The sequence below is a fragment of the Triplophysa dalaica genome, chromosome 15 (assembly GCF_015846415.1).
Source record: "Triplophysa dalaica isolate WHDGS20190420 chromosome 15, ASM1584641v1, whole genome shotgun sequence".
Taxonomy (NCBI): Eukaryota; Metazoa; Chordata; class Actinopteri; order Cypriniformes; family Nemacheilidae; genus Triplophysa; species Triplophysa dalaica.
Genome location: NC_079556.1, coordinates 20,396,458 through 20,406,520, shown reverse-complemented (window position 1 = coordinate 20,406,520; position 10,063 = coordinate 20,396,458). Strand labels below are relative to the sequence as shown.

General features: G+C 39.6%; 1 protein-coding gene across 1 annotated transcript in view; it reads right to left on the bottom strand.

Moving 5' to 3' along the window:
- Positions 1 to 52: 52 nt before the first annotated feature.
- Positions 53 to 10,063, bottom strand: part of ttll5 (tubulin tyrosine ligase-like family, member 5) — a 47,766-nt gene continuing 37,755 nt past the window's right edge. The window contains 3 exon segments of the mRNA XM_056767731.1: positions 53 to 1,195; positions 4,757 to 4,839; positions 7,453 to 7,637. Of these exon segments, the coding sequence (XP_056623709.1) occupies positions 1,143 to 1,195; positions 4,757 to 4,839; positions 7,453 to 7,637 (321 nt within the window). The 3' untranslated portion in view covers positions 53 to 1,142.

Below are 10,063 nucleotides of genomic sequence, written 5' to 3'. Positions count from 1 at the left end.
TGGACAAAAGAGCTGTGTTTGACATTTGTTGTACTTTTCTGAGCTGTGACGAAAATATAAAACAACAACAGACAGCTAAAAACACTCAAGATGCAAGAAAATATGTTTTAATAATTTTCCTGGGGTGAAACAGAGGTCACAGATGTAACTAATTCACATCTTGAAATATTTTCTAACAGTTTTACTAACACAACTGGTAGCACAAAAGTGAACATGACAAGGTACTTACAATGTTATTTAAAGATCAAGTTCCATTTCTCATTTTTGGTCACGGATTAAATTGGAAATTCAAGTAAATTCAGGACGGATAAAAAACAAGAACAAACTAAACTGAACAACTTCATTTTCCATCATAAGCTTCATTTATGACACATGAGCAGATTTAACAGGTGTGAATTGAATGCAACTGGAAATAAATTCAACGGCTAAACCAAAGTTATTTGATGAACTATCCAAAACAGTGTACATCTGTGTACACAAATGTTTCTTTCCAAAGTTTTATTTGCTTATGATTGGTTTAGAGAAAGAATTCTAAACTTGTTCTGCTCATATTTCATAAACAAGCTCCAATGATTAGACACATTTTGACAAGTGTTTTACTTAATGTTAACATTTTGCCATAACTTGGGTAGAATTTTAAAAAGTTTAATTCTACATGAAAACACAACAAGCCAAAACACCAACAAATGTGTTTTAAACATGTTGATTTTTGTGTCAAGTGTTACCAGGACCAAACGTTACTCAAATATTCTACAACAGCTACAGAAAACTGTCATGAAGGTAAACTCTACCTGATCGCTAACTGAACATTGAACTTCATTAGTCCAAACATTACAATCGTTCACATAAACGCATGTAAACTTCTGAAAGAGGCACTTAAAAAAATAAGAGTTCATGTAAACGTCACGTTTATGAGCTCTGACTGTGTGTCAGCTGTCGTTCATTCTTCAGTCCTCCTGTTTAGTTTTTGACCTCAGAATGAAGTGAAGAGAAGCATTGATGAAACCTCCGACACAATCGCACGCATCATTTCTGGAGTGTGTTGAATTCACATGATGTGTTTAAGTAGAGAGAACAGGTGAACTGATGCTTTCAGTAGATGTGTAATGTGAAGCAGCTGATTCTGACGGTTGGTCTTTGGTTCATCTGTTGTTAAAGCCCTGAGTGTGGAACAGTTTACTGTACATTGACAGACCTGTGGATGAAGAACACAATTCAGTCATATAAATATAACACACCACAATATCCATCCATCCCTTCTCTGAGCACACTGAATAATTCACTTCATCAATAATCAGCATATGAACTGTCTAATCCAATGTTTACATTTGAAGAGTTCATTTGCAAAAAACGTTTTTTGTTTTAAATCATTTTTTTATTGTTAGTTAGCTGTTTTTTAGTTATAACTTAATATCAAACTGGAGACTGGTTTGTTTTGATTAGTTGGAAAACACAATAAGAATGTGATTTTTCAAGCTATCTTTTGCAAATGAACTTTATTTACATGTATGCATTTGGTGTTTATTTAAAGTTGTTTCAAGCCGTACATGTTACAAATCTATCTGTAGTAAACTTTGAGTACACAACTAGTTTGCAACTACTTTTTTGCATATAACTCTTCTACAATTGAATCGCAAGGGAATAAGTATAGTTTACTCGTTCAAAATTTTTAGCATATTTGTTTAGTTGATAAAAGTACACTTTGAAGACTTTTGTAGTGTTTATACTGCAAAAGTACATGTATGTTTTATAGGTAAACTGTTTGTATATTATATTTTTTTGCACATTTAAGTACACCACTATCTTCCTCTAAGTATTCATTTTTATACTTGAAATAAACATTTTAAGTGTGCTTGAAGTAAATGTCCATAATGAAGATTAGCTTCAGTTTCAAACATGTTGGATTTACTCTAAACTACTCCGAACTGAACTCGTCACTGAACATGAACATTTGTAAGACGTCCAAGTATGTTTATAAGACAGTGTGTCAAAACTTTGTGAGTATATAATATACAATTCCAATCAAAAGAGTAAACACAACTAGTAAACACAAGTCAAGCACTCTTAAGATACTTCATGATACTATTACAAAGTTTATCTCCCAAAAGATTGAGTACAAGTATCGAGGAAATATCGGTCGGTGTTAGTCACGTACAGTTACGTGTCATTTTAAGTTCAGTTCTGAGACGTACATTAAAAATATATTAACAAGTACACTGAATATCATACAACCGGGTTGTACAAGCTAGTTTATCTTACGTATAAATGAGAAATGAAAGATGTGTTTACAAAGGAGGAATACCCTACAGAGTCCATACAGTCTCTGAATGAATAAAAGCAGCAAGTATTATAACTAAAGAAGATTCATCGTGACACGACTCCACACACAGACCAATGATGAGAGAACTGAAGAGAACAGGGGCGGGTGATGATGTGAGTTCATGAAGAGTGTGTTTGATATGAACACTCAACTCTTTTCATGTGTCTCTGTTTATTCTGCAGCTCTTTTACACCGAGAAAACATCACGCCTGCCTTCCAGTCCACTGACACGACTGCTTTTCCACATTCAGCAAGAAGAAACGGGGGATGGAGAAAAGATTTTCCTCTCTCTCTGATGCCAGAATTTACAGTCAAATACACACACAGACACGTCACAGACACACTTCACTGACTTTCCATCTCATGGTCCTAAAAACCAGATCAGTTTCATAGACAAAAACATCTACATATTTATTTATGCATGACCTAAAAAAACCAAACTTAAGAATTAAGGGTGCAGGATAAAGCCCATGAGCTTTGAATTGTTAAATGTTTTGGACACTATAAAAACTCTTATTCTTCATAGTTTTGATGACTTGAAAAGTTGAAGCGTTCTGCCCAATATACATCTTTAAAAGTCATACCGAATCTTTGTGGTATTTTGCTTGATTGAAATTAAATCAACCGGATTTGTATTGTAAAACTCTTAACCATAAAGTTCGGGTTGTTCGGCTGCAATGTCAGCAAATAAACACAGCAGACAAAGCCAGCAGAAACCCCGCTGATGTGTTTACCGCAGACGGGGGAGATGAGAAGAGCCAGAGATGTGATGTGTATTGACGGTTGATTTGAGAGAATGTGAGCGTATGTCACAGTCCATCAGAGCTTCTCGCTCTCATCCACACTAAAACAACACAGCGCGCTCCAACATCTCCATCTGTGTGCTTCTGTTGTTATTTAAAGCCAAAACCTTATGAAACCACACAACAATGGACAAACGCATTCGTGAAATTCTGAAGCGCTTCTCTGCCGAGAGCTCAAGCCTGAACTTCGGTTAAATTACATTTCCATGAAACGCCTCAAACACAACCGCTGCGTTTCTCAAACATTTGCAGGTTTATCTGTCAATCAGCTGATCACTCAGACATGAGAATAATGCAGTCACATACATTACTAAAATATCAACAAAACAGAAGTGACAGAACAAAAGCTGCTCTCTTTTTTGGTTAGAACGGGCAACATATATTGTATTTTTAGCATTTTTTATTCTGATTATTCTGATTCTGATGAGTCCGTCTTGACGTTCAGACGTCTGTTACTCCCAGCTACATAACACACCGCTCATCAGAGTATTGAGAGTTGTCTTGACTACGGGATTAAAATCCTTTAATGCGCAGCTAGCTGTGGATTATTCCACATATACCATGATCATTTGCCAAGTTAAAGTTTTAACTGATGTTTACAGTGACGTTTTTTATCAGACAGGTGAAAATGAACAAACCGACTGGATCTACCTGTGCGTTAAGTAAGGGTTAATGTACTAATGATAATGTATAAGGGATAATGTAATGTCTGTTCGCGTCAGGTCCTGATCACACTGTCGGGGCTTCTTTCTGCGATAACAACTGGCTCCTTGTACATTATCCCGCTTATTACACGCCTACTTGCCACATGAGAAAAAAGTAGATGTGAAATGTGAATTGAAATATTTTATTTCCGCGAGGAAAAGCCGTTTAGTTTCGGTTTTAAAGAAAGAAATAATGTTCAAAGGTCAGGAACAGGCAAATTGGTTTAATCATTTGTAAATATAATATCATATATGTTATTATACATGGGTTACAGGGTGTTATTAGTTTTGAGCCGTTGTTATTTGAAAATAACAACCCTTGGAACGTCGCGGCTGGCCAATCAGAATCAAGCATTCAAATATGCTGTGTAATAACTGGAAATAACAAACGTGCAAATGTCGAAACTGGCCAATCAGAATGAAGCAGCAGTGTAATAAAGGTTTTTAATGCACACCTTCCAGCCAATCAGAATGGCGTATTCAAACACACAATGGTATAATGCTTAAAAAACAAATAAACTAAATATAAATATGCATCTCAGTAATGTGAAACTGTTAAGTGTCAGTCAGATTGACTGTTTAGCTAATTTGGGTACATTTACCTCCATGGATGTTTATTAATGTACACAGTTTCTTTTGAATTTAAAAAATAAACAAACTGATAAAGAGTCAGATCTAATGTTACAGAATTTATGAATAGCAGATCTTGAACGTTTGATCTTCACCTCACTATTCACAACTGTTACAGGACTATCATTTTTAAACTTTCTCACTTGACCTCTTTAACATCTTGAATTCATTTCAAACTACATACAGTAGCACTATTGTAAGTTACATATAACATGTCTCTCTCTCTCTCTTGAGCCTGTCTGTCAATGCAGTATTTGACATTGAGGACCAGCACATTCATCACACGTGTGTGTTCTCACCTGTCTTTAAACAAACACTGTCATACACAACATGATGTCCACTGAAGGTGTTGTGATTGGCTGGAGGATCGGCTGATGTTCTCCTGTAGGCACACACACACTGATCATGAAGAGCATCATCACTGAATCTCAAACACAACAAGCCTGTTTAAGACCATAGTACAACCTCAAAAATAATGTCAATAACAACAGAGATGATCTTACATTTAGATTATTGTTTTTGATGATATGATGGTTTAATGGGATGTGCAAACTGGTTTGAATGGTTTGTTAGATTCACTCTAGAGAGGATGAACAGGAGAAACAGACGCTCTAATGATCTGAATCATTGCTCTGAATACCGGCGGTCTCTTGAACTCATTTCTCTGATTTGGCGGACAGGATGGGAAAACAGAGACTGAAATCCGCTAAGCGTTTTTGAGAACAATAAATAAAGCTCAGCGGGTATTAAAGTGAAGAAACACAAGCAGAGCGGCATTAATGGACTAATGAGGGAACACAGTGCTGCCTTGTACACTTCACAAAGTTCTCCTTTCATTAGACTGGAGAACACTCAAAACTGTTAATACATCACCTCAACAGAAATACTGTTACAGATAAACACATCAACAGTACATGAGAGAGAGAGAGACGTGTGCGGAGAAATACTCAAGAACTATCAGAGTGGTCTTATGTTTCAGCTGATGAATGATGAGACACTGACAGAAAATATAAATGTCTCTGGCTCTTCAGCTGTCGCTCATGTCATCTTCTGCTGTGGGTTCACACTTCTGTTTCTCCCACACAGTATAACTGCACGAATGCAGCCGAGCCGAGAGAGAGAGACAGAGAGAGAGACAGAGAGAGAGAGAGAGAGAGAGAGAGAGACAGAGAGAGAGACAGAGAGAGTGAGAGAGAGAGACAGAGAGAGAGAGAGAGAGAGAGAGAGAGAGACAGAGAGAGACAGAGAGAGAGACAGAGAGAGAGAGAGAGAGAGAGAAAGAGAGAGAGAGAGTGCGTGAGAGAGAGACAGAGAGAGAGAGAGAGAGAGAGAGAGACAGAGAGAGAGAGAGAGAAAGAGAGAGAGAGAGTGCGTGAGAGAGAGACAGAGAGAGAGAGAGAGAGAGAGAGACAGAGAGAGAGACAGAGAGAGAGAGAGAGCGTGAGAGAGAGAGAGAGAGAGAGAGAGAGAGAGAGAGACAGAGAGAGCGAGAGAGAGTGAGTGAGTGAGAGAGACAGAGAGAGAGAGAGAGAGAGAGAGAGAGAGAGAGAGAGAGAGAGAGAGAGAGAGAGAGAGAGAGAGAGAGAGAGAGAGCTGTTCTGGAATTCGTCACAGAGAGAGTAAACATGACACAGACCCGAGCAAACACTGCGGACCCCCGTCACCCATCACTCCTCCACACACACACACACACACACACTTATGATGTACAATATCACAACTAGGAACAATAGAGTGATGAGGTGTGTGTACCTGTCAGTACAATTGCTTTGGAACCTGATGTTTCAAATATGATAAGAGGCGTTACATTTCCGTCACACGCTTGCAGTGTTCAAACAATCATGTCAGGGGGCGTGGCTTGTGTTTCTGGCCCTGTTTTATTTTTTAGCAGAAAGCGACAATGCCGAATTTCATTGCATCCCTACCTACTATGGTAGTCAATGATGTCCCGGAAATGTCAGTTGTTAACATTTTTCCAAATATCTTCAACAAAACAAAGAAAAGTATAAAGATTTATAACAACTTGAGGCTCATGAAGGTAAAGAGAGTCAAAACTGAGTATAAACATTCTCATCCTAACATTTAAAAGAGCATCTTATCCAACTTATACACTTAAACATCAGATACATATGAAAGAAAAATCAATTTTTGTAATATTGTCTTATATTTTGTTTTATAAATATTTTTGTGAGGTTCAACATGAATTATTCAACATACTTATTTGTATAAGTAAAGTTTTATTTAGTAAGTTACTTAATTTTCTAATAATCAATGTACAGTATATATTTTAAAATATAATTTTAATTGTTCAACTTTTTAATTTTAAATCACTTTTTATTTGAATCTAATTTATTTCCATGTATTTCTTTGTTAATGCTTGTTATTTATGTATTCATATGTTTTATTTGATTTATTTGGATTCATCTCTGGTCCCCCGACTGGAAGCTGAAGAGCGGTGAAACAGAAACACCCACAGGGCACACGGTTAATCTTGTCATTGTTATTCTGTAGACCTCTGTGTGTAGTGTTGTTGTTGTGTAATTGTGTCAGTAAACATGATGCAGTGCAGCAGCGTGGGAAACAGTGAAAACGCTCTGCTGGACCTTCAGCATCCCAGCGCAGCTTTCCACCGCACGCATAAACACCACCCGACCGCCAACCGCACTGTTTACTTAACACACAAACTGTGTGTGTGCTCGCATGTGTGTGTGTGTGCAGAGGATGAGAATAAATACTAACGGAATTAATGTCCTTCAACACAAGCATTACTAATGCAAACCATTGAACCTAAATACTGTCAGCAAACTCCAACAAATCTAAACCTTCCTGGAGACTTTATTATGTGCTGGAATTCAAAACAGCATCACAGGACAATCACACTGCACACAGCTTTGACATTAATGATTTTCACATTATTACACATGGACTACCTTCAAAAATGGATAGCGTTCAACTCAACATTACAAAGATTGTGAAAAGAAACTTGATTTCTTACTTGTGTAGACAGTGGGCGGTCCTGCACGCAGGTGAACCGCTGGGAGGTTTGGGGGTGAGTATGGGCATCCCGGCAGTCTGTCTGCGTCTGATCGTGTGGTCGACACGAGGAGCGTCCGGTGGGCTCACGGGAGCACGAGATGGATCTGCAGGTGCAGGTACGAGGTTGTGTGTGGTCAGAACGGCCTGAGACACAAACACAGGTGAATAAACCCGAGACCACCATGAAAACACATTAAACACGTCCAAGTGTGTGACACTTTGTGTTTGAATCGATTTCATTCCACCAGCTTAATGTGAAACTCAACCACCAGTCAGTGATCTGAAGGTGCATTCCCACAGAAAGTGTAAACACTGAGACCACATTGCTTTCTTTGTCCGAGTGGACGACCTCAGGGTGGGACCATCATTGCGTCCAACCGATGCCAGATGTGAGGAAACTCTGGAAAACATTAAGCGTTCCGTTTGATGACGCGAGCGCCGCAGATCCTCTTTTATCAATAATATCATCTTCATCACTTCAAGTGAATGTGCGTGCATGCAGAGCCACTGTAAACGCTGGAATCTGCTCAAAGTTTGTGATATTTCTTGTGTATTTATTTTGGAAATGGCGCGTCGAGAAGGACTGCACGTTCAGCAGAAAATTCCACTGGAGAAGACGTGGAACGAACCGCTCCTGCTGAAGAAATGACCTTATCTCAGGCTTTATTAAAAGCAGCAGCGTTTTTCCTCGCAGTCATTCGGGGTCGAGCTTCAGTTCATTCACTAAACGGCACGACTTATCATAACAGCCCGTAAATACTTTATAATCGGACATACCAGAAGGCAGGAATTCTGCACATTTCATTCTTGTTTAGACAAGTTTTCATCCGAACGAGCGCTTGGACCGGGTAAACATATTTTCCATCCTGACATGCCATTTAATGGCTACTAGCGTTGTGTGATCGGAGGGGGAACAGGAAGGCTAAGCATTCTTTCCATGCGTCTCTTCTGCCGTGTGGCGGCTGGCGTTTGATGAATGACTGGACCCCGCTCGCCGCTTCGAGCTCCTGCACCGCGGGCCAAGAAAGGGCACCTTTCTAATTCTGCCAGGTGGCCGTCGGCCAAGACGGTGGAGGAGCCGTGGAGTCTGCGCCCGGTACAGAGCACAACGGCCCAATAACACCCTCCAGTCGTCTGTTTTCAAGCGGACCTCTCGCTCTTTTAACAGTCAGCCCTGTAACTCAATGCGCGCAAAGCTCCCCTTAAATCATATAAACTGCCTCCCGAAAGATACACATGTGGGATTCAACATCTACTTCAAAAGTGAAAAACGACACAGTGTAAGCTTAAAAAATGAAGACAAAGAACAGTTGTGCTATAATCTTGCTAAGCGTGATTTTGTTCACACTGTTGAAGTGATGTTGTCATTCAAGAAAAAATTTGTGTGCACAACGTTTGACAGCAACAGGTTTCCACACTAGTTTAATAAAGTCAAGTAAATCCGGTTGGGAGTTTGTAAGTGAGGGAACTGAAAGGTTGACTCAGGCCAAGAGTCCACCCAACAAACATTCATCTGCTTATTTATTTCACAGCAGAATCCCGCTTAGATTCAGACCCACATCTGCTCTCTATGGTAGTGTAAAACCCTCTGGAGACCCTCTGGACCGATTGCTTCAGAGTAACAGGGAGGACATCTCAGGCCAGAAACGTTTGTGGGGGTGGCAACGTTTTCCCACAATCCTCTTCAGAAAACAAACTCAACTCAAGCCAAGAAAAATAAAAAGCCCCAATTGCCTTAATTAGAGATGAACGCCAGCACAGCGCAGTGACATCAGCATACACATATTGCAACACTGTTATGAATTCAGTGCATTCAGTCATGCTGAACAGGCACATGTGATGTCAATCACACCTCATACAGAATAAATCCATAGGGTATCACGATGAGAGTCAAACAGGAGGGGAATGGTTCTTTCACGTTTAACCAATGCAAAGAGTGAGTATGTGAAACTACCTTTATGTGATGTAGTAAAATATCGGAATGTAAAGATTATTCAAGAACAGGGCTGTCAGTGGATACAAGAACAAATGCTTTGAATCAGCTGATCACATTCACTTATCGCCTGATGATGATAATATCTTAATTCATTCAAGTGAAACAGTCAGGCTCTCTTCACTGATTTGTTTGAAAACACTGTTGTGAACGCTGTGCGATGATGCTGTTATGTGTTCGGTGATGACGCTGTTAAGGGGGGATGTGTTCAGTGATCAGGGATGTTTTTGGTGATGATGCTGTTATCGGGGATATGTTCTGTGAAGATGCTGTTATCGGGGATGTTTATGGTGATAACGCTGTTATCGGGGATGTGTTTGGTGATGACGCTGTTATCGGGGATGTGTTTGGTGATGACGCTGTTATCGGGGATGTGTTCGGTGATGATGTGTTTGGTGATGATGTTGTTATCGGGGATGTGTTTGGTGATGATGCTGTTATCGGGGATGTGTTTGGTGATGACACTGTTATCGGGGATGTGTTCGGTGATGACGCTGTTATCGGGGATGTGTGTGGTGATGATGTTGTTATCGGGGATGTGTTTGGTGATGACACTGTTATCGGGGATGTGTTCGGT